At 43.5% G+C, this 24,901-nt stretch overlaps 1 protein-coding gene across 1 annotated transcript in view; it reads left to right on the top strand.

Annotated features, from left to right (window-relative positions):
* The first annotated feature begins 2,112 nt into the window (after nucleotides 1-2,112).
* Nucleotides 2,113-24,901, top strand: part of LOC129118501 (gamma-aminobutyric acid receptor subunit rho-2) — a 31,416-nt gene continuing 8,627 nt past the window's right edge. The window contains exons 1-4 of the mRNA XM_054629890.2: nucleotides 2,113-2,240; nucleotides 10,721-10,827; nucleotides 18,622-18,689; nucleotides 22,628-22,851. Coding sequence (XP_054485865.2) covers nucleotides 2,128-2,240; nucleotides 10,721-10,827; nucleotides 18,622-18,689; nucleotides 22,628-22,851 — 512 coding nt within the window. The 5' untranslated portion in view covers nucleotides 2,113-2,127. The remainder of the gene's footprint in view (nucleotides 2,241-10,720; nucleotides 10,828-18,621; nucleotides 18,690-22,627; nucleotides 22,852-24,901) is intronic.

Raw genomic sequence — 24,901 nt, forward strand, 5'->3', positions numbered from 1 at the left:
AGTTTCAAGCCAGTCTTTGGATATGTTTCAAGTATCACATGGCAGTTTGTTTCTTATTTGTCTGAGGGTTTTTTTTGGTTGTTTGGGTTTTTGTAAGGGGGTTTCTTTTGGTTGGTTGGTTGTTTTTTTTGTTTGGGTTTTTTTTTTTGTATTTTTTTTTTTGGTTTTTTGGTTTGTTTGTTTTTTTTTTTTTTTTTGTTTTGTTTTTTTGGGGGGGTTCAATGTGTTTTGGTTTTTTTTTTACTCTATCTAAAATCAATATTTTGTATCCAGGGATCTACTTATTATAATAAGTCCCTGGTAATATTCATGAATACTGTGAAAAGGCATGTACAAGCAGTAGACCTACAGTTGTTAGGGTTTTGAGAAGTTTTGTCTTTGACTATTTAAGTACTGAAGTAGAAGAAAGTGGGATAATTTTCCTCTTGTATTATTGCTCATATTGCTCATATTTCTGTTCAGCGTGTTTATTTCAAAGACAAGGAGGTTTAGCTAGCTTTCATTTTGTTGCTGTCAAACATAATAGCACTGACTTAATTGAGATTCTCATCCTGTTTTTCAGCAAGTATTTATCGAGCTAGCTAGAGCTTTCCTAAATTTTATCAACTGTAGTATATATTACTGTATTGCAACACTATAAAGTAGCTATAACAACTTCTAAAAGAAGGAAAACCCGTTTTGTGTCTAAGGAAGATGTGTAAATTTAGAAAACCCCCAAAATCTGAGTCCTTTAGCATTTCTCTGTATTATTGATAATTTTGTTTACAGGTATAACGGAAAAAAGGTGAAAAAATAACTTTTGTAAGAAGTTCAGACAAAAAAAGTATGTATTTGTTCAGCAGTTAGACTTCTGCTGCAGACCAATTTGATGTCAATATATTAATTAACATATTTTTTTACATAATTTGTCTTATTAGAAATTGAATAAAAACAATCAAAAAAACCAATACACAAATGCCCCCCCCCCAAAAAAAAACCAAACAAACAACCCACACCAAAAGCCTACAAAACCTGTTCAGATCCTGTAGCCTCTAAGACAGAAGCCCTGTGTTTCCTTGTTGGTGTGCTTGAATCCCCATTCAAGTCCTGCAAACATGGGCTGACAGAGAGGGTTCTGGAAGAGGTCTGACCCTCCAGACCTTGCTGCTGGGTTTTCAGTCACTCGCTCCTCTGGAGTTTCTGCTCTGAATGTGCTTTTCTTGTCCTGCAGAGTCCCTGCTGTGCCAGGCAGACTTCTGAGCCTTCTGCCCCTGTACCACACACTGGCTGTTGTTAGCACAGCCGGGTGCTGCACACAGAGGCCAAATCAGCATTGCCCTGTGACCGGGCTGAGGAAATAAACCTTGAATGGGTTTTGGAAACAGCTTTGTCATTGTGATTAAAGAAATAGCTGATTTTAATTTGAGTTTCGATCTCCTTTGATAAAAGTTAAAATGGCTGATTATGCAAAAGCCTTTTGGAAAAAAAAAAATAATGGTGACTTGGTTTATGTAAAGGTGATTGCATGCATAGATTGGAAGTTACTGTTTTAATTTTCCTTTTAAGTTAACAGTAAATAAAATCAGCTTTTTCAGACGAAGTAGCTCATATTCTCTCTTCAACAACATGAGGAGTCAGAGCCTCAACTGCCCTAAATCCATTAAAATACATACATTTTACAATGAGATACACGTCTGAAACGTGGCACAGGCAGTTACCAGTTGAAAGAGATGCCGTACAGAGGATCAAAAAATGTAGAAAGCCTAATGAAAAGGGACAGCCTGGTTTTACAGTCTGGCAGGAGGATAGCGCTGAGATTAGGGGATTGAGCAAAGAGCCGGCGTGCAGAATTGCGGGTTTTTATATAATGGCTTTAGCAAGTATCCTTTAGGACCCGGTGGCAATGTGCAGCGAGGCGAACCTGGCGAGTCATGGCCAATCATTAGGCGGTGATGAGGGAAAAGCGCCGAGTGCGAAGCCGCCGGGAGCCTGTGGGATGCATCACGCCGGGAACGCAGCGTTTCTGCCGCTGCTCGCCCGCCGAGGCCACACGCCAGAATCTGAGTTGATTCAATGTTTAAGCCCAGGGGGACTTGTACTACAGCAGGTCACTGGAGTGCAGCGTGCTCGGCTCCCATTTCCAACAAGATGCCTTATTTCACAAAACTCCTTTTATTGATTTTCTGCTTCGTTCTTCTCGTGGAAAGCAGAAGGCACAGGAGGAGGAGGTGGACGACCCATCCGGATGTGCAGAGGGCAAGGTAAGGGTTACTAAACCATGTCTGTATCTTTTCCTGCAGTGTTACAAATACATTACTACAGGCATACAAAAACCTACTCTGTCAATGTCTTCATGTATACTGTGTGTGCAGACAGCTTTACAGATAATGTTTTAGTAACAGTCTCTGGTGGTATAATCAGTTTTGTTGGTAAGTGGACAATTCTATGGCTAACCTTGATTAACTGTGAGTGAGGCAGGTTTTGCAGAGAAGTTGACTGCTTTGGCATGGATTGTGGTAAAATTATTCTTAGCCATACCTGCAAATTTCTGAGGAATTGCAGTTAACAGAGATGGTCAAATGTGCAACTGTTTAATGTTTCAGCAGTGTTTCTGGGCAGGTTATTCACCTGCTTGCTGCAATGTCCATGTTACTTATATTCACTTGCCCATTATGCTCTGACAATTTGAGATGGGGATGTTGGTTAGCACACATTGTGGTAATTGATAACAAATTAAACCCTGGAAGTTAGCCAGGGATTGTAAAATATTTTTTTTTTTTAAATAAACACATGGAAGCATAAAAAAATGTATTTTAAAGTTAAGTGAAAGCACAAGAATGAGTTAAAGGTCTTAGTAAAGTTTATTAGATTTACCGCTGCTGAGATTTGTCTAGAGGTTTACATTAGAAAAGATAATCTTCCAAACCTGCCAGACAGTCCAAAGTATGTTATCCTTTTTTGTGGTTATGTCATCCAGTGGCAGTTATATCTTACAAGACTATTCATTGTTTGAAGGGCTCACAAATAAAATTGGGTTAATCCATCTTATTAAATGCTTTCACTATGGCTGTAAACTTCCAAATTTTCATTTATTTTTGTGGATTTTTTAGTTTATCACTCAACGCTTTTATAGAGAGTATTGTTACTTGAATGTTTTGAAAGGAAACATGACAAAATAGAAGCAAGTAAAACATAATATGCTATCAGATTTACACTACTTATTGAAAAAATACAGTGGCATATGCTTTTAGTGACGTAAATGTTAAAAAGCTGAAACAGCCAGGGCCTGATCCTGAAATCCTATAGTCAACTGAAGTTTTACCACTGAAGTTCACAGAATCTCAATTATTGAATGAGATCTTTCATTGGACTCTGAAAATATTCCAATGTCTATATTCTTAGGAATGTGGGGGATTGAACAGTAGCACTTCCTTGCAAACCTTTCTGTGTAGTAAAAATTACGTACTTTGAAGTGATAAAATAGTGTAAATCCTTCTTTAAATATCAATTGGCCCTGAAGTAAAAGTTTCCCTGCTTTAAAAGTTTTGTGCTTTATTTGAACTTGGAGAAAAGTTCTACAGTGACGATATTTTCATGAGTTGTAATGGAGTGAAAGTCAATGCACTGATAAAATTATTTTTATAAATATACTACAAAGAATAACAATACTATTTAATAGTCTCTGGTGTCATGATTTAAATTAACAATTTTCCATCTACGTAGGATCTTGGAAACTATATGCCACATATATATATATATATATATATATATATACACACACATACATACGATTCCTATGCAATGTAGTTATTAAAAATTTTATTAAATCAGGTTTTAGGGATTGTCAAATGAGAATGACATTTTAAATACAGAGAATAATGCAATGTTGCAACAAAAAAAAAGTATATAGAGCAGTATTGTTAATATTTTAATTTTCCTATTAAATTATATTTCAACTTTTATATTTCAATATTCAATTGTATTTATTTTAAATTTCATATTCATTATCAATTACGTAGAAAAAAAATTAGTTGTCCCTAAAACAACAATGAATAGTGGACTATTCTAGTAAGAGGAAACTAAAACTAGTTCCTAGGCTGGTTTTCTAATCATATAAGAGAAATTGAAAGAATTATCTTTTAAATAATTCCATAACATTTTCTGCTAAGTATTTCTCTTGCTGACTTATCATAAGGAACAGTGAATTTTACAGTAAACTTTCCTTATTAAAGAAAATAATATTTATTCCTATATTTGGGAGTCTACAGCTGGTAAGTTTGATATTTTGTGTCCACTAAGGTGATAAATCAGCCTGATCTAAAGATCTTTACATGGACTTCAAGAATATCACTTGGGGTGTGCAGGTCCAGCACTCCTTCAGCGCTGCAGTTTCTCACTCAGACATTGCGCAGATTCCCCGGGTGCAGAGGTCCTTGCCCCGGAGCTCTGGGCCTTGGGGTGCTGCTCCTGCGGCTTCTGGGGCAGCTCTCTGCCACCATGCTGTGGAGAAGCTGGTGAGCCTGTGCCTAAGTGGGGAAGGAACATGGGGAAGGTCAGGTTAGGAAGCCAAATTAAGAATTGCCAGGTCAAGTTTCCTGTTCATCCTTAATTACTCCTGGTTGTTTGTGTTAATACATTGTAACACATTTCTTTCCATGAGTGGTGCCTCGCTCAGCATGCTGAATGGATAATCCTTGCTTGATTAGAAACTGCTCTGCATTTAATTTTCTCTTACTCCTGCATTCCCCCTCACTGATAACACATCTCTGCTCCTACAGATTGAGGTATAACATAAAGAAACAACTGCCTGTGTGCATCCCTGCCCTGACTGTTGCCCAAGACTTCCTCATGTTATGCTCTGGAGAGCCCATGTTTTGTGTAGGAAATTGGTGTGTGCTCATTGAGTAGCAGCTCCTGCCTTCATACTTTGATAGCAGTTTTTCACAATTTCCATGGTGTACAGTCCCTGCCACTTAGATTGAGAAACTGAAGGAAATCAGTGATACTTGTTTCTGTGAAGCTGAGTGTGTTCTTGCTGATGTGCAAGATGTACAAATGGTGCATGCAACCAAAGGCCCTAGAACTGTAACAGCATTGTTGGTTAAAAATTTTTCCATTTCCTTTTGTTTGGAGAATTCAAGTGATAAATGAATTGCAAAGTAAAATGTTTTGTTGGAGTCATCTGGGTGACTGCTGGGCAGGGCATTTTTGTTTGCTCCAACCTTACCTGCACACCAAAGAATAAATTTACACAGAGGAAGAACAGCCTGGTGCTGAAGGAAACAGTGTAAATATGGAAAGCTGCAGGTGTGTGTGTCAGATGGTCTCTGCTGCTCTGTTGATAGCTGGGATTTTCCAGAGAGCTGTGTACACAGTTTGAGCTTGTGCTGCCAAGGCAGGTCAGACTTGCTGAGGGTAGAACTGGCTGTACAATGTATGTAGCTGTGCTTGCATCTTCCTCAGAGCATCAGCCTTACCCCAAGTGCCAAGCAAATGCTGCTGGAAAGTCCAGCACAGAGTTTTTGAAACAGTTTTGGGTACTCTTCAGTAGCTCAGCAGGGGCTGCCTCTAAGAAATGGTAAACAAATGCTGGCAATCCTGCTAGATTATCCACCTGGACAGAATTTCCAAAAGACAGAAACTCTGAAAATTAGTGGTTTTGTTAATATTTACTGCTCTATAATAATTGCTGGTAATGCTTCTGGTAATGTTTATTGCTCTGCATAAATTGAGAACTCAGGAGACATTTGCCATCTCTGTTGTGCCAGTGAATGCCATGTTTCCAGTGACCCGTGCCCACCCTACTCTGACTCTGCCTGTTCCTCTCTCCTGCCAGCCATGTGAAGCCTTCTGCCTTTGATACAGAAGTGGCTTTGTATAGTAGAGGAAATGTATTTGAATTTCTGTATAGAGGCTTTGCCCCAGAGGTCCCGGTTGCCCTTGATGGGCTGCAGCTGCGATGTCCTTAATTGGGCTGCAGCTGTGACCAATGAAGATGACTGGGATAAAAAGGGGGCAGGCTGGCCAGTCAGGGAGAGCCTTGGAGGAGCCCTGAATTGAGAGAGAGCGGCATGCAGAAGAAGGAGTCAGTGAAGATTGGCAGCTGTAAGAATACACCCAAGAGGTATGGACTTTAGAAATCTGATAAGAACAGTATGGGACTCTAGAGAAATAATAGAACAACAACAGCTTTGGCCTGTTCTTAACTCAAGACTTCCTGCCAAGGTTTTTGGAAGTGGTCAGTCCTTTGGAGAATCTCATTAGAGATGCCATTTTCAGGGCATGCTACATGCCAGCCTTAGGCTGGGACCCAGAAGCAGAAGGCAATCACCAGGACATGGCAGCATAAGGCTTAGCACACAAACTTTTTCCAAACAGCATTCCACTGGAGCAAGCAGTCTGGTGATCCCTGCTGAAGCTGCTGCTGCTGGCAGTGACTTCCCTCTGTTGCCTTGTGGAGCTGCATTTTTTCCTATTTTTTAATGGACACTGCAGACACCTCCTCCAGCCTGTGGTACCTCCCAGCCCTCACAGATCCTCTTTGCTCTATTGGCACTTTCTCAAAAATTTGGAGTTTGTTAGTGCTGTAGTGATTGAAATGTGATAGCCATTTTTTACAGGTGTATGGCTAGCCTGGGACTCAATCCAGGGCACTGCTGAACCTCTGGTGCAGGGTTTGATGTCTACTGAAGCTTTTTTCCCAACACTGCAGCATCAGCCAGGGCCAAAGAACAAGGTGAAACAAAAGCAGGGAGAGAATGTGTATGCTAGCAGTGATTGTGCACACCCTTTGAGTTTGTTTCCCTCCTTTTTCCAGAGTCAGATTTAGTTTTTCCAGAAAGTTGGGAAGGAAAGTCACTTTGCTTTCCTTCCTGCTGCCAGCATAGACCCACAGATGAGTAAGTGTGAAGCATGTGTTACATCCAGAGGTAGGGCTACAGAGTCCCTCTTCCCTGAGACTGGAAGCAATAGAGACTGGTGTGGCCACCCAACCCAAGACAGATCTATCTTGTGCAGATGCCAGAGCTTCCTGGGCAGCTGGGGCTCCTAAAGCACTTGAACTGGTGGCCCTGACAGGCACTGGAAAGAGACTTCACCTAAATCAAGGATCTTGATGTTCCCAGTTTGTCAGAAATTTCTCAACCATATCTGATCCCATATGATCCATGCATATTAAGCTTAAAGATGCACTCATAACACAGTGGTGAAAATAAATTTGGAATTCTCATCTAGGAGTGAGCTAATCATTATGACAGTCATAAACTGTTCTTGTACCTTCTCTTCTTAGTTCAGCTTCTAGGGCTTTGTGTTGTAGCAGTCACATGCTTTGGTGGTTAGAAAACAGGAGGCCTTGTACCTTCCTAAGTGCTGGGTTTACACAGTGTGCATCTCCTCCAGCTTGCTGTGGCTGCTACACAAAGTAAATGATGCCTTCACCTAATGCATTTTGGGGTTTTTTTTCTCCCCAGAGAATATGCTGAAGAGTTGTAAGATTTTCACTGAAACTGTGGAAATACTTCTCTGCGTCCCAGTATGTAACTGGAGCCAAGGTCCCATGGCCATAAGTTACCATCTTGTGACCAAAATCCATCCTGAATTCTCCAGGGGAAGGTGCAGAAACCTGCCAGACTCTGGCTGCCAACAGCTGTGCCATGCTCAGGATGGAGACCGTGTTTCCTTTCAGGCTCACCACATGAGCCATTGCCTTGTGCCCTACAGCACAAGGACTGTTTCCAATCTGAAAGTTCTTCATCTTTCTCTGGAAAGGTCTGAATGTCTGCATAGACACCTGCTCTTTTTTGCTGAGCTGTTATCTGTAATTCCTCATGCCATCAAGAATTAATTCTCTTTGATATACTGGGCAATAGAAAAAAATGTATTTTATGCAGTTGAGACAATTCTGAGTAAAAGTGGAAAGGAAAAAATATTTTAAAAAATTAAGGCAATAATACAGAAGCCTTTACAGAAGCTCAATGAGGTATTGGTCACCTTCTCTCCTCTTTGAACAGAAACAATTCTTCACAGAATTCAGATTTATCAAATTTATGCCCATTGGACAAAATATAAACAGCAATAAAATTATATATGAAAAATGGGGGAAAAAAGACAAAAGGAGATGGGTGGATTTAAACGAATTGTAGTGAACTGCAGAGAATGCATGCAGCCAAAAGAAACCCTGACAAATCTATAATCAGAAATGCTAAAGACCATAAGTACATCAGGGAGGATTTATGAGATACTGGTGATCAGATTGTCAGTAAAGGCACCCTGTGGCAGCAGTGCTCAGAGCCCCCTTCAGCTCCACAAGAGCACGGGCAGCTGGTGTCACCTTTGCTGCAGGGGATGAGAGCTCCCTATGCCAAACAGCAGTGGGGCTGGCATGGGGTGCTGCCAGAGAGGGGCAGAAGATACAGCACACCTGATGTCAAATGCTATTATAAAGAATTTTTTTTTCAAACAAACTTGGTCTTGAATTGGATTAAATAGACAAAAGTAGTAATAAATTTTAAAGGCTGTGTAGACTTCCTGTCATTAAAAATATTTCAATACAAAAACATTGTAAATGGATTAAATTTATTAAAAAGGGACTGTCAGAGCTTTTCTGTAAAATTTGAATTGGCTGTCATAATACCTGAAGGATTGGGCACGAACTGATGATTAAATGATGCTTATTAAATGCAACCTCTGGCTCAGGATGTGCCTGAAAATCTCTTTTCCTCCTAAGAGAGTATCCATGTCTCCAGCCAGCCCTCTAAACCTCTGCAGCCACAGACTGCTTTCAGCAGCTGTCCTGTGTGCTCTTTGCTGCTTGATGGTTTTTAAATAATTGATCAAAATGTAACATTTCAGTGAGGCTGAGCCATTGATTTGCAAGATAACACTGCCAGGGTTTTCCATACTAATTCCTTGTACAATGCATTCCAATGTTTTATTGGATTTTTAATTGGACTTTTTCACCCCCTTCTTTGAGGAGAGAGACTTGATTGAACATTCCCTGGTACTTTGGGTTTTCCCTGATAATCAAAGCCAAGCAGACACAGGAAGATCCCTTGCCTGACTTGCAGCTTTTCGGGCACAGAGGCCGAGCAGTGCATGGTGAGGTGCAGCGCTTTGGCAGCTGCCCTAACTCTGCAGCAAAACAAAGCTTCCCCCTGCAGCAAGCAGTTAAAAGCCAAGCTTTTGCCTCCAAGCATTCCCATTAATGGCTGTGCGTGGTTTTACACCCCTGCTTTTAGGTAACCATAATGCAGCCCTGTCGGGAGGGCGCTTGCTCTGGCTGGCTCTTTCTCACATCCAGCAGGGAGAGAAGCTCTGCCATCCCAAGTGAAATAGGAGCCCAAAATAACCTGAGGGAGATCCAACTCTTCCTGTGTAGCAGGTGCCCTGGGGTACAAGGGGTTATAGTCCTTCAAAACATCTACTTGATACAAGTATTTTTAAATTCTGTTGCTTCCTTTTTATCTCCTTATTGTAAGGAAATGGGTTATTGATGTTAGCAGCAGCTATCAACACCCTTTAGGTTTCATCATTTCTTTCTTGAACTTAGTGCTCTGATGGGAAACTATCCTTCTGATTTGTGATTTATGCTCCCTTTGGCTCATACTTACAGTACTTAATATTTTAATGAAGCTAAGAACATCCCTTTCTATACCCACATTTATGAGTGGGGTGATTGTTTTGTATTCTGAGTTCTTGTATTCTGAATTCTTGATCAAGACTTTAAGCCTAAGTAGTCTCTTTATTTTTCCTCCAAGATTTTTTGTTCTTTATTTTCAGTCATATCTTTTCCATACAGGAAAAGGAACCTGAACCTTTTGTATAAAGTTCTTTCTATTTATTGTAATTATTTTCAGTAAGTTACTGGAAACCAGCTAATTGCAGCAGTACTTAGAACGTTGTCAGCTCTTATGTCCAGAGCAAAGGGATTGAGGAACCTTAATGTTCCAAGTCTTCCCCTCACACCACTGCAGAACAGTCAGGGATGCTGATCTGGATTTTCTTCCAGAAGTGCATGCAATTTGTTTGTGTGCTGGTTAGTTATCCCCTTATGGGATTTTAGTGACTATCTTGCACTTTTCTCGGGGGTTTGTTGTCATCCTTGTTCCATTGTTATCATACAATATCTCAAATGAAAAGTTAGAATTTTTCCTACCTTAATGTTCAGAAAAGTGAGGGATTGAAGGCTTCTTTAGATAAAACTCCTCTCTTCCTGCTGTTGTGGGGAGGAATGGGTGGTTTTGCTGCTGCTGAAAGCCAGAAGACCCTCTGTCCACACAAACTGCTGGCCCTGAATTGGTGAAGTTAGTGGGGCAGTTTCCTAGTGTATGACATGGTATGACCAGCATTGAAAAGAGCTTTTTCATGACAATGCTGCCTTGGTACCTGGCCAAATCCTGGCCAGGTAACGTGGGGCTCCCAGCTGCTTCCCCTGGTGCTGCTCTCAGCTGCAAAGGCATTCCCTGCTCGCAGCTCCCCTGTGAGATGCTGTGCTCTGTGCCTTTGCCTCCCTGGGAGCCGGGGTGTCTGGGGCAGAGGGAGCAGGGCTGCCTGTGGGGCACAAAGGTCTGAGCTGGTGCTGTGGAAAGGCAGCTCTGTGTCTGTGTTCTGGTGCTGGCAGTCTCCCCACAGTCCCTGGGATTGTGCCTGCAAAGCTGCTGCTCCTGTGGCTCTGAAACTGGGCTGGCACTTGTGGCACTTGGGCACAGAGACATCAGAGCAATGCTGTTGCTGTCTTTTGCAGCCACATCTTTAAGAGGAATCGCGACTTGACCAAAGCCTGGAGAGGAAAGACAGAGCAGCTTCTCCGAGTGGATGAACACGACTTCACCATGCGGCCCGCCTTTGGAGGTGAGGATCAAATGGTTCTCTTGATTCTGTGCTAATCTAATTAAGATTAATCTAATTACCCAATTAACAATCTAATTAAAAACCAAGCAAACAAACCTCTGTCCAGAGGCATCAGAGTGAAGGGAAAAGGCTTGGTGCCAATTCAGAGAGGCCTCATGCTCATCCTCCTTGCCCTCTGAGCTCTGTACATTTCCTACATTCCCTCCTGTTGCTGCAGTTGGCTCTGGTTTTGGCTGGCATTCCCCAGAGTTCAGGATGTTACACTCCCAGTAAGTGTTTCACTCTGTTGAGAAGAGGGACAAGCTGCAGGTTTTAATATTCACCAATGGTTGTGAAGTTGCAATGAGCTTTCCAGCTGATGTGATTAAATTGCAAAGTAAAGAACTCTGGGTGGATCACAGCCTGCCATTACTAGGAGAAAACTGAATACTTTTGTCCAGAAAAAAATCTGGTCTCAAACTCTCATAAGCAAATAAAAGAGTGAGAGGGGAGACCTCTGCCTGCTTCACTTCTGCCTCTGGTCACACCCAGTTACAGGAGTGTGCTTGCCTGACCTTTCCAGACTCACCACTGCAGAGATAAGAGGGTACCTGAACAAAACCTACTGGAATACCAGTATGGCAATCCCTCTTCTGATTTCATCAATAACCAAATCCTTCCAGAGCTAAGGGCAAAGTTTTCTGCAGTTTTCACTGAATGACTAATGCTGCATCCTTTGTCAATTGGCCATCTAGGGTGAAGGGCTACCTCTCCCTGCCCAGTGGGACACAGAGTGTTGTGTCCTTTAACCCAGGTCCATAGAACAGAGCTTCAGACCTGCCCATTCCTGGTGTGGCTGAAAAGATGTTTCTTGCCCCTCAGTGCAGATGTGCCATTCTGAGAGCACAATGCTGACCCCTGCTCACAATTTTTATATGTATTTTCAAACTCCAGACTTCAAAACCTGTCATAGCCAGAGTTTCCTGCCCCTGCAATGTTATTTACCAGCAAGTGGTAGTCCAGCCTAAACATTGGAGGTAATGCTTTTCTAATCAGTATTACCTTGGTCTGCTGCTTCTGGGGTTGAAGAGTTTGCCTTAAATTGCCCTCTGGGTGGAGCATGGGCAGATCTCCCTGGGGCTGGTGGGAACACACTGAGCCCTGGCTGCAGCTGAGGCCCAGGAATGAGGTCTGGGAGCTGGCTCTGGAGGCACTGAGTTTCTTTATGAATTGGCTGTAAAAATGTGAATTCACCAAAGTGCACATGCCTCCCTACATCCCAGGTATGCCCTCCCATGCTCTAAGGTCAGAGGATGCTGTCTTAGGTTTTCTGATTTTTTTTAAATTTTTTTTTTTAGCCAACCTCAATTTTTGTAACTTGGCTGTTGACTTCTGAGTGCCTGATATGGACAAACTGAAGGTGCTGATCTGTCCTCTCTGCAGCTGATCTGTCCAGGACAAAAGACCTGCTGGTCTGATGGGTGGGATGATAAGGCTTCTCTGGGAGGAAATTTGGAATCCCTACCTTGCCTCAGCTGGAGACAGTGGGGGAGCCAGGGTGATTTTTTAACTTTTTTCCCCCTAATTGGATGTATGTCAGGGCATCCTGCCTGTTTTGGGGGGAAGCTGCAGGGTTTTGTTCTGTTGTGCTGATGGTTTGGCACCCAGTGGAACCACTGCACTGTATTTCTGGAAACATCTGAATTTTACTGTTTTCATCAGTGTCACAGGGTCCTTGGAGAATGCATTTGAGCACAGGTCACACCAAACCTACACATGTAATTCCATAGACACTCTTCTAGTGTTAATGGAACTGCATTTTAATCTCTCTTTTGCCTTGTTCTCCCATGCTACCTCCCATCACAGCATTAAGATTCTTCTAGAGCCAAAATTTGGAATAACGTTTATAAAACGTTTATAATACCCTAAGAGCCTTTGCTGAGAAGGTTCCTTTTTTTATAAAGGAAAAACACGATGGGTTGAAAAACTTTTTGTTTAAAACCTCCTTAACTTGAAGAGATTCTTAGGACAAAGGTGTGGCATTAGCAAAGTTGCACTGAAATTGCATGGGATGAGGAGCAAAGCATGGAAACAGCTTTGTTGAGGCTCCAGCCTTGGAAATCCTGACTCAGACACACAGAGATGGCAGCTGCTACAGGTTCTTGCTCACTGCAGAATTGCACGGTGTGTTTTTAGTGACAGATGATAAGCCTAGTGGAAAAAAACCACAAGGAAAGGGAACAAAAGTCTGGCAAGAGGTGATGCTCATAGTTTTGTCTGCAGTGTTATTCATCAGGCAGTCACAGTGATTTGCTATGCACCATGAGTGCTTCCAGCTTCTGGCTGTGGCAGGGTCACTCAAGCTGATGTGTCTGACCTGGGGAGCATAAAAAGGCTTTTGTACTGCCAAAGTGCAGAAGAGGAGCCTGTGGGATGCACATGACTGTAACTGGTCACTGCCCTAAGAGCCTCTCTGGTCTAACTGAGATTCCAGCTCTATGGCATTGCATTGGGCCTGTGATGTTACCTTGCCGGTGGGAAAGGCACCTCAGTTCTGGAAAATTAAAATAATACCGTAAGTAAATGGTCAGTGGCATTAAGACTAAAAGAAAGTCAATATTGTTGATGGCTCCCAAGTTTGGTGGGCCAGCCTGCAGTTCCACCTTTAGCTAAAAAGGGGATGGGGAATGAGCTGTTTTATGGTGGCCACGGTGGCACTTGCTGGTCTGCAGAGGACAGTCAGCAAGCTGCCAGCCCAACACAGCTGTGGCCACTGGGCAGAACAGGCTGGGGTTATGCAAGGTGGAATGAAAAAAACCTCAATATTAGAGAAAGGTGAAGGGGTTTTCAAGAAAAAGTATCTTTGTAAAAAGCAAGTGAGCAAACAAATGTTGTGTAAGTTGTGTTATTAACAGCCCAATAAGCATGGCTGTCTTGCCTGCCCTCAGCCCATTAGAGACAGGCAATTGGGTACAGAGGCAATGACAAAGTTTTCTGCTTTGATGATGGTCAAAGAGCATTCATAAGCTAAAAGAGACTGTGGGGTTTCTGACCCTTAGGGAGTTATCTCCATGTCAGTGACCTTGTTCTAGGTAGCAGATGTTCAGGTATTATTTACTATTATTAATATTTACAGATTATGTAATTGTTTGTTTTGCTGCCTTCCTTAAACACCCATTTTAAGCATTTCATTTATGACATCTCATATTTTACAGGGAGCCTGTGAGTAAGCAGCTTTAGTTGATACTTAAAATAGCTGTATCTTCTTTATTGAGGACCAGCCTAATGCTTTACTTTTATTATATTTGCTCATAGCCGAGTAGCCTAACATCAGCTGATCCTTGCTGCCCTTTCTGGGCAGTGCTTTTGCCAGGATGGATGAACAGTGGGATGAATAGAGCACGAGTAGTTCCTGGAGTGTTTTTAGTGACAAGGGCTGGGATAGAACTCGCTCCTCTGCTGACGAGCACCGTCCATGAGAGGCAGAGGGACTGACCCTGCAGGCATGAGGAGGGTGATGAGCATGTCCTGGTGCTCCTGCCTGCGAGCTGCCCACACCTCAGAGGTCCCACAGGGGTCTCTCTGGGTGGGCACAAGGTACCTGTCAGCAAGGAAATCTCAAACCCACTCGTTTCTCATGTACATGTTTTTATCTCGGGGCCTTCATCTGCCTCCCTCCTTCAAAGAGAGATGAGTGGACACTGCCTCAGAGAGAGACAACCAGACTTTGAGAGCACCTCCAAAGAGAAAAATTGAAGAGGTGTCACAAAGCTTTAGTCTCAGAAGCAGAGTGGAAAACTGACTTCAGGCATCTTCATGGCAGCACCCTCTTCCCTCTCTTCCAAAGCCTGCTCCAGTGCTCAGAAATAAAAACCACGTTTGTGCCCAGATCTGCCTGGGAATTGACTCACACTTAGAGGCTTTCATGCTGCTCACTGGTTGGTGTTTTTAGGTGTGGAGACACACTGGGATGTAACAGGCTTTAATGCTGGGCTCCTTCTGAAGTCATTCCTGCACAGGACTTGTGGAAACCTCCTGGGTTCCCTGGAGAGTTCAGCCCAAGGCCAGACACCCCATTCAATCTGGGGCAGAGTTCGATACTCAAACTGGAGTTTTTCCAATATGAAACGAGCCACAAAATCTTCTTTCTGTCAGAACCAACCCAAAATTCCATTAATTTGGCTGATACTTTTCAGAGACTCCAAAGTGTGATCTGAAAAACTCTGCTGGATTGCAGGCTTTGAGCAAAGCAGCACTGCTTCCTTTTATCAGCCATATCTCCAGCTTTCACATGGATCCATTTAGCTTCCTGTGCAGCAGTGAACATCCTGGAGAGGAGCCTGAGCTTTGAGATCTCTCCAGTGTTAATGTGTTCAAGTCTTTTGTTGCTTACAATTCTCTAGGATGGTCCTAGATTTTCTATATTGATGATCCTATATTTTCTCTTTCTGAAGAAAAGGTGAATATAGATAAAATATTGTTTATGACAAAAAAAGCCTGGTTGGTGAGGGCTTTTTTGCATCTAATGCTGTAACCAAAGTTAATTGTTCTGTCTACCAGTTCAGTTTGTCATATCCCATCTGAGCTGTTCTTGTTCCCTCACATTCACACCCTCCTCATACTCTGCTCCCTCTCAATACAGAGGGTTTTTTTCTTTCTGCTCATCCCTAGTGGCATTTGATGAGGAGTTTGGTAAAACACTCTGAGCCTCTGTGGTTCAACTGTTCAGTTGCCAGAGGGACAGGATTAAAAAGCTAGCAGCTCCTAATTGACTCCATGGGCTAGAGAGATCAAAGATCTCCTGACATTTCTCTCTGGGTGATCAACAGCCATTTAATTCAATGGTATGTGCTGTAGCCAACATGCCCTTTAGGGAAACCCAGGGTTTGTTTCTGTGGTTTAAAGAGGTCATTTCTAGATGGGGCTTCTGCTGTGCTTCAGAAGCTGCATGCACTTTCAATGTTGCTTGCATCAAGCACCTCTACAAAAGTGCATCTTACTTGACATTTTGTAGAGTGATGGGCAGAGTGAATATGCAATTATCTTTATCACTTATGCTCATTGCCAAGAGCAGGACATGGTGATCCTTTGATTCCTGTTGCTACCTCACAAGCAGCAACATTTGCACTGGCCCTTCACTCACCCTTCCCTGCTCAGTCCAGCTTCTTGTCTAAACCTCCTCCAAAGTGTCTTTGTGTCTCATCATACCCTCATTCACATTTGTGTGCTCTCTCATTGCCTCAGCCCCAGGTGCTGAGTGAGGAGCACCTGGGGCTGAGGCAATGAGAGAGCAGGGAGAAGGAAAAAGCAGTGATTACTCCTGCTGATTGTAGTAGGAGTTTGCCCCAAAAAAGGCAGAGTAACTATTTCTGCTGAAATAAATTGGTTTTACAGACTCATCTTTACATTTCTGTATTAAGCACTAAACATTTGAGTCCAGTATTCAAATAATTTCTCCCTCTTTCTATTACAATCACTGTTTTATCATCCCCCAAATTTGTGAATAACTGGAGAAAAGACACCTAATCCAGCCTTGGACCTCTTCTCTCAAGAACTTTCCAGACCACCCAGCTTAATGTGGAACACCCGTTATTTTGGATTTAATAAAGCTTTGTGTCAGTTCCAGACTGAGCCTTAGGCTTTGTCCTTGCAATGAGATAACTGCTGATTATTGAGTGTTTGATGCAGGAACATGAACAAAGCAAAGAACATGGTATTTTATTTTCAAGGGCAGATGGGGAAGGAATAGGAGAGCAGGACAGATATCAGCTTGGCAGTGTTCTTATGTTTATGGGTTTGGGTTTTAGTTGTTTGTTGCTGGTTTTTTGGGGGTTTTCTAAATCTGTGATTAGTGCTCAGAGAAGCATAGAAATCACAGTAAATAGACTTTGTGTGGGTGTTGATTTCCTGAACCAAGGCTGAATTAAGGATTCACACACAGGGAGTCTCTCTTGCAGTCTGGAAGTCATGGGGGGCTGCCCAGCATGTGTTGGGCACACAGCCCTCAGCTGGTGCTGTTTCTCTGTTGATTGTACTGCACATCAAAGTGTCTCTTGTCACCACAGATAAAGTGCTTTTTGCTACCTTGTTAGGTACTGAACAAACCAAATCATCTTTTACTGAGCAAGAGAAATGTCACTGAATTTTTTTTTTCTCTCAGTTGCAAATGATTGCTAGCAATTTTAAGGTATGCAGTGCACAGCTGTGTGTCTGCATGTGATATGTAGGTGTTTGTCAGCATCGGGGAGTCACCTCAAAGTGCTGGGTTAGTGCTTAAACTGGAATTGGTGGTTCTGGGGAGCCTGGTCCTGCTCCACAGGGCTTGTTCAAGGTGCCTGACCCCAGCCCTGCTGCTGACAGGCACTGTGGGCAAAACACACTGGAGCTGTGCATGTGGAAGGGGACAGTGCCACCATCAGTGTGCTCTGCTGTACTCAGGTGGGGCTGGCCCACCAAAGCCCTGGCAAACCTGCACTGGGGCTGGTCACAGCTTGTCTCAAGGGCATGGGGACCAGCCTTTCCCTCCTGAGCCTGACCTGTGCCTCTTTCTCCTCCAGCAGAGGCAAACATAAGGCTGTGTTCAAAAGCCCTGAAGCTGTGTGGGAGTGTGTACATGCTGCTGCAGATACAGGAGCATGATGGATAGCAGCTTGCAAAATGTGCTGCTCTCTCAGCAACATTTCTGCTCCCTGGTTGGACTTGTAGTGTATTCAGAGCTTTGGTGAGGTCTTGAGAAAGATGCTACTCCAGCTAAATGTATGCATGCAGCAGGCCCTGCTGTTTGTGGCACTGCAAATATGGGTCTGAGTCCACAAAGGGATTGTGGTGCACCTTACATATTATCTGACTGCTAATCAGGTTCAAAATCTTGGAGATAAAAGCCTTTGCAAATCTTCATGGGCGCCACTGTGGTCCTTGGAAAATTAATTTCTGCTGGACAAGTCTCAGACATGGCTGCAGAGCTTCTGCTTCCTTTGCATGGTCTGTGTCACTGGCAGTGCCAGGCACACCCTGGACAGGGTCACTGGTGTGAGTCCCACTGCCCCACCCTGGGGGCACCAGGCAATGCTGGACCCACCTGGACCCACCTCAGCTGCTCCTGCTGAGCCATGCTTGGTGTGCTTGTCTCAGTAGGCCCTTGCCACCAGAATTTGGGAAAAGCTGCATGAAAGCACACTATGGGGATCTTGAGCAGGTCCTGGTCATTAGCGAGCAGCAGTCTGCAGTGAAGTTTTGACACAGGGTTTCTAGTAATAGAGGAGTGTGAATTTATTATTGGATGTTTTATGCTTATTTGCTCTTTGTGAGCTCTCTGATTGCTAATTTTAAAACTATTGTGGAAAACTAGCAATATCATCAGTGAGTAATATGAATCAAGACGGTGATGAGCTCTTGAGAGATTAATGTGGCTTGCCTTGTTGATAAAAAATGAGAAACCTCCAAGGAAAAACTTGTTGCTTGCCATGTCTTCATCTCAGTCCCCTGTCCTTGGGGCTAAATTTGCTCATAAAGACCTAATTTAAGATGGGATGGCTCAGTTTTTAAAAACATAGGCAAATGTTTCATCCAAGCTCTGGACTAACTGGCAAAGTGTCAACATTGCAGCATTTGCCAAGGGGAAGAAAAGTCAATGTTTCAAAAGGGCCCTTACATGGTTATTCACTAACTCATTCTCCAGCCCCTTCCTGAAGAACCATTGACAGAAATGTACAACATAAGCTCAGAAATGTTTGCATGTCACCTTAGAAGTGCTAATTAAATGCAGATGATGTGAAAGAACATTTATTTACATATCTAAATCTCATTCTGTTTCAGGCCCTGCGATTCCTGTTGGGGTGGATGTGCAAGTTGAAAGCTTGGACAGTATTTCTGAGGTTGACATGGTATGTAATGCTCTTCTAAGCCTCAGTTAATTCTAGGCATAAAAAGACCTCCTGACTTGAAACCTATGGGCTTGCAATCATTGGTCAGATGAAAGTAATAGCAGCATCTCCAAAATTCAAAGAGGCTGATAATCAGAACCAAACACTTGATAAAACCAGATGATCAAAGTCTTACCTCTCTACCTCTAGAGGAAAAAGATTAAAAGTGTGAAGAGAAAAGGGACCTTGAATGGGAGAGTAATCAGTGCTGTGAAAGATCTATCACAACTAAAATATCAGCAGCTGCAGATGAAGGTTTGAAGCTACATGGTAAAATTCACATAAGCTGTGTTTGCTGCAGAAGTTTTCTTCCTTAGGGAACCATTGAATTCACATGAGAGTCACACTCGCTTTACTGTGTGGTTTGGGGTTGTTTCATGGGGATTTTTTATTTTTAATTGTAGGAAATGGAATAAAAACACTTAAAAGAGAAGTGGAAAGGGGAACACAGAGGAAAAGAAGAAGCTTCTGGGCTCCTTTTTCTGCCTTTTCCTCCCTGTTCTTGTGCACCTTTTGTGGTCTAGACAAAACATAAAGACAAAGGAAGAGCTTTAGGTTGATTTTTTTTTTAATATGGTGAAATTACATCTTCATGCCATTTTGGAGGGGTTGGTTTAGATGACCTTTAAAGGTCCTTTCCAACCCAAAATATTCTATGTTCTGTGATTAAAACCAGGCAGCTTGCCTGCCTGGATATTGAAAGAGAGGGTTGTGGGTATGCATGCAGTGAGGTGTGTGGGAGGGGAGCACAGGGAATGGCTGTCAGGAGGAGAACTGGGGCTCCAATATATCAAGATAATGTCAGAGCAGCAAAGAGGCCTAATTAGGGCAAGTAAATAACTCACAGTGCTTTCTGTCAGGATTCAATGAAAATCTTGCCTGTCAGAAGCCTTGGAGGTCAGTTCTCTCCCTTGGCTGTGGATAGTTCCTATTTTCCCAGCTCATGACAAGCACTTTCCATAGCAGCTGCTGACATATCTTGGGGTGGAAGAATGTTCTCCCAGATCAATCTGAATTATGTTCCAACAGACTGTCCCAGCATGGGTGTTTGCAGGGAGGAGAGTGGGCAGCAAGCTCCCTGCATGGCCAGGGCTGGCTGTGCCTGCAGCAGGGAGCCCTCCTTGTCTCCTCACTGCAGGCAGGGCTTGTTTCAAACTGCTCTGAAAATCAGCTACCCTGGGCTGGGCAGGCCTTACCTACCACTGCTGGAGCAGGCTCCTGGTGCCCCAAAGAAAGACCAGACTGAAGCATCACCAGCCCCAACCCACTGTGTCTGCAAGACTGTGCATGACAGTGAGAGCAGCCAGGGGCTGTTCAAGGCATGTGGGTTTAAAACCAGTGCCTGGCTAGTTGATGTGGATGGGCTGCTGCTGTGTGCAGTGGCAGGACATGCTCTTGAGGCTGCCTGGAGCTTGGAACAAACATGAAATAGGCTGCCAAAATCGAGGTACTTGTGTAGACTCATTGGCTGTGCCTCTGGCAGGTACTATCATTCTCCCAGTTTGTTGTAAAACCTTGTTTTCCAGAGAGACTTTCCTATTTGTGGGTGCTGAAATAAACCTCTTTTCTTGCTTGTAAATAGTGTGTGTGCTGGTCAGAAAGGAACAAGCAGTCAGCACACTGCCTCTTTTGAATCATGCCATGAAAAAGCCTCTTTAAGTTGGATTTTATACTTAGAAGCTGTTGTCAGCTGCCACTTTGTGTTGGCAGCATTTGGTACACCAGGTTGGCCATTGGAGGGAGAGGAGAGCTGGCCATTGCAGAGGCCACTGTGCTGGCTGTTTGGAGAGAGAAAGGGGCTGAAGGTGAGAGATGTGAAGCTCCACTTGGGTAGGACAGGAGAGAAGTGGCCTGGAAAGCAGGAAAGTGAGTTCCCTCCTGTTCTGTGCCTTCAGACAGTCTCTGCCCTCCTCTAGAGTGTAAGCAGTGCTGAGGGTGCCTGGCTGATGGTCCCCACTCTGATGATGGAGCTGCCCAGAGGCATTTTGCAGCCACAGCCTCAGGCTGCCTGGCTGTCCTGCTTTTGGCTGGGATAGAGCTAATTTTCTTCTTAGCAGCTGGTACAGTGCTGGTTTTGGATTTAGTATGAGAATGATACTGATAACACAGTGTTTTATTTGTGGCTCAGCAGTGCTTACCCTGAGTCAAGGACTTTTCAGTGTCCTGTGCTCTGCCAGTGAGGAGGGGCACAGGAAGCCAGGAGGGAGCATGGCCAGGACAGCTGACCTGAGGTGGCCAAAGGGATATTCCAGATATTCCAGAACATCATGCCCGGTGTGTAAACTGGGGGGAGTTGGCTGGAAGGGGCTGATCACTGCTGGAGGATGTGCTGGGCATCTGTCAGCAACTGTATTGTGCATCACTTGTTTTTCTGGAGTTTTGCCCCTCTATCTCTTTTCATCTTCCTTTTCATTACTCTTCTTATTACTATTTATTTAAATTGTTAAACTGTCTTTATCTCAACCCAACTTCTTGTAAGTCTACTCCCCATCAGATTGGCTGGAGGTGGTGGAGAGAGGAGTGAGCAGTGTCTGTGTTGTACTGAGCAGCTGGCTGGAGTTAAACCATGAGAATGGTGCTCCTCTCCTGCAGCCTCATGTCCCTCTGTCTCATGTCATGGCCAGGCAACTGGTAACCCTAAATTGACAGGGTTTACTCCTTTTTTGAGTTTTAATATAACCTGCTCACCCCTAAGAAAGCAGCAATTGTGCCTCTTCCTTGGTTCCCTTTTTCCCAGCTCTAGTCAAACTGATGAGTTTGATGTCCAGCCCCTGAGGCTGACTCATCTAGCTGGGTTGTAACCTAAGCTCTGCATTGGCAGTAGTTGCTGCAAGTGTTTCTTTGGGACTGTAGATGTAAGGGGAAGGTGGCCAGTGTCCAGCAGGGAGCAGGAGCTGGCAGCATCCCTGGGATGAGCACTGAGGGAGGCTGGGATCAGTCTGGTAAGGTGGGGACCTGCAGGTGGGTGAGCAGAAGTGTCCCCCTGGCCAGTCTCTGCCATGGTCAGAGAGGTCTGGCCAGCTCTGTGCTGTGCCAGGCATCAAGGGGAGAACTGACTGGCACCAGAGCCTTCTCTGACAAATTAATGAAAAACCCACTGGCAGTGCATGGCCATTGTGAGACAGCCCTTTGAAGCAGAGAGTCAGGGTAACTGATTGTCACTGTCACCAAACTGATTGGCTGTGGTTTGAGAAAGTGGGTTAGGGAGAAACCCTGGCCTGTGCTGCTGCCTGCTCAGACTTAGCAGCTGCAGCTCCCATAACCACTTGCTTAATTGGGAATATAAAGGAAATAAGTGTATTTGATCTTTCAGCATGAGAGTAGATTCAGCTCTAAAAGCAGCAACTGCCAGGCTGGGATCAACAAATAGATGTTTTCCTTTATGTCACTGAAGCTCCTGCCCCATCAACATGCCTAAAAGGGAACTGTATTTACACACTTATATTGTAGGAAACACAGTTCCCTCACTTGGTTGCTATTTGCAACAATTTAGTCCTTTTGGGGATAAATTGCTTAGTGTTTAGCATGACCATTAAGCTAACTTTCAGTTTTTCCTCTTGATCATCCTATTGCTACCATAATAAGATAATTTTTCCAGAACTGAAGAATCATTTCTGCAGGGCATTGCTTCTCTTGGGCATATTTATATCCTGGTTGGGACTGAACATTACTGGGTACTGTAATAAATTCATTAGTTGGCTATGCATTGTTTTGGCTGAAATTATTTTGTTGGGAAAATCTACTGACAGAGAGCATTGACCTAGGAAAGAATCAGGAGTTGAGAGTGGAGAGATCTCATCTGTCTGGTGGGAGTGAGTTTTCTTTCTGGTGTGTCCTAGTTTACAGTGCAGCACTGACAGACCTTTCTTCCTTTATTGGTTCTCTTCCCTTTTTTAAAGGATTTCACTATGACCTTGTACTTAAGGCACTACTGGAAGGATGAGCGTCTCTCATTTCCCAGCACCAACAACAAGAGCATGACCTTTGATGGCAGGCTGGTGAAGAAGATCTGGGTCCCTGATGTCTTCTTTGTGCATTCCAAGAGGTCCTTCATCCATGATACCACCACGGACAACATCATGCTGCGAGTGTTCCCCGATGGGCACGTCCTCTACAGCATGAGGTACAGAGCAGCCCTGCTTCCCCCGGGCAGCCCCTGGGGCTTTGCTGCCAGTTTTGCTCTAGGCTTGGCTTTGGTGATCACCAGGACTGCTGCTGCCAATCCTGCTACTCCTGCTGCTGATGCAGAGCCCTGTTTCCAGAATGTCCAGTACAAAGTGCTTTGCAGGAAACTGAGAAACCATGCTGTGGGCAGTAACAGGATAATCTCCTCCCGGGGGAAACATGCCCCCAACTCTTTGCAGTCAGTGGAGGGCTTAGTCAAGCAGGAATGTTCATCCCAGGGTCAGTGTGTGATTAAACTGGAAGCTGCTGATATACCAGATGGTGACCTCTATAATTATCCTATTTTCCTTCTTGTTTGTATAGATTTTTTTTTTTCAGTTCAGTTGTGGTGCTTTCCTGTTGATGTAAATGTTTAAGTTTATTGAAGCTGAAATGGCAATATTAAAGACATCCTGGTTTTCTAGTAGATTTGTTGGCTGGAGGAATCCTGAGGGATGCCTGTCATGACCTGGAGGGTTATCCATCCTGTGGGTGTACATGGATCCTGACTGTGGGTGTGCAGGATTCTGTAACACACAAGAACATGGAGGCTTAATCCTCTAAACTTCTCTACCTTTATACAGATTATCAAAAATACCACAAAAATCAGCACTAGCAAGCAAACTACCACAAAATCACCACTGGCAACTACACCCATGGTTAATAAAGTGACTGTATATCCATATCACTCTATTGCAAATTGCTGTCAGCAATCAATAATTTAGCATCTGTCAGTCATGTGGCAACAGACAATAACTAACCAGGGTATTTCCTGTTACAAGTTACTTTACATTACATGAATTTACATTTCATCTACAATATACCCTCAGGTACACTTAGGACAGTTGCTTGTGCAGGTGTACAGCAAGTGAGATTTGCTTCTGTTAAGTTTTTGTCTTGGCTAAAAAGCTGTGGCAATCACAGCTCTAGTTTTTAAACTAGTCCAGGTATCTCAAGTGATCCAAATCATCCAAGGGATGGAAGGAAGGACAAACTGAAACAGCCTCCAAAGCAGGCTCAGAGGGGACCAGTGAGACAGCAGTGTCCCATTTCAGAGATGCTCTGAGTCACAGGGCATGGAGTCAGCCAGGAGTCCTTGGTGGGTGTCCAAGAGCTGGCAGAAAGTTCATGCACTGAATTCAACCTTCTAAGGAGCAGAAAAGTGTGTGGAGCATGGAAAGGTCTCAGAGGAAGTCTTCATTTTGGATAAATGTATGGCCTCCTTACATCCAGAGAGATAAGAGCCACCAACTTGAACAGGCAATAGATGCTGGTAATTTTTATTTTCACCTCTAACAGCCAATACATAATGATGTTTTCTGTTCTCCCAGACCCTTTTTTATTTTCAAGATAATTTCCTACCTTTTCTTACAATAAAGTGCCTGTTAAAGACTTCTTTTTTTGGCAGTTATTGATGGTGTTTCAGAATGTCTCCAGTTTCTAGGTACCCTATCTGCATGTCAAAGAGGCCAGCTGAGCTTCTCAGGGATTTGCCTTGTTCCCTTTCTCTGTCCATATTTTTCATCAGACATTTTTTGCTAAGTAGTTTCCCCTTCTAACCAGCCCACCTTTATGGCTGCTATATCAGCATCCCAGCAGATTTAATTTCCTTCAGAAGAATGGAAAAAGAGAAGCAGAGAAAAATACACTGCCAGAGGAGAAAAGCTCAAGAGCCCAAAAAAAATGGATATTTCCCCAGGACAGAAAATATGCTCTGAGTGTTCAGTGACCTTTGAATATTTTGTAGCCAAGGATTTCTGTTCTAGGATCTTTCTGGAACTTATTCATTTCAGCCATGGTAAAATGATTTTCAAAAACTTGGAAAGGTTTTCTATTAAGTTTGCTTCTGTGGTCTGTTGAGGAGGTGATGTGACTTTTTAATGTTACCCAAAAGAGAGAAGTCTGTGAGTTAACTACAGCTGATTGCACAATTGTTAAATTGATAATTTGATACATAAAATCCAAGGAGAAAGAAAATCTTCATGGCATTTGGGCCCGCTGGTGCTTGG

The sequence above is a fragment of the Agelaius phoeniceus genome, chromosome 3, assembly GCF_051311805.1.
Source record: "Agelaius phoeniceus isolate bAgePho1 chromosome 3, bAgePho1.hap1, whole genome shotgun sequence".
NCBI classification, from domain to species: domain Eukaryota; kingdom Metazoa; phylum Chordata; class Aves; order Passeriformes; family Icteridae; genus Agelaius; species Agelaius phoeniceus.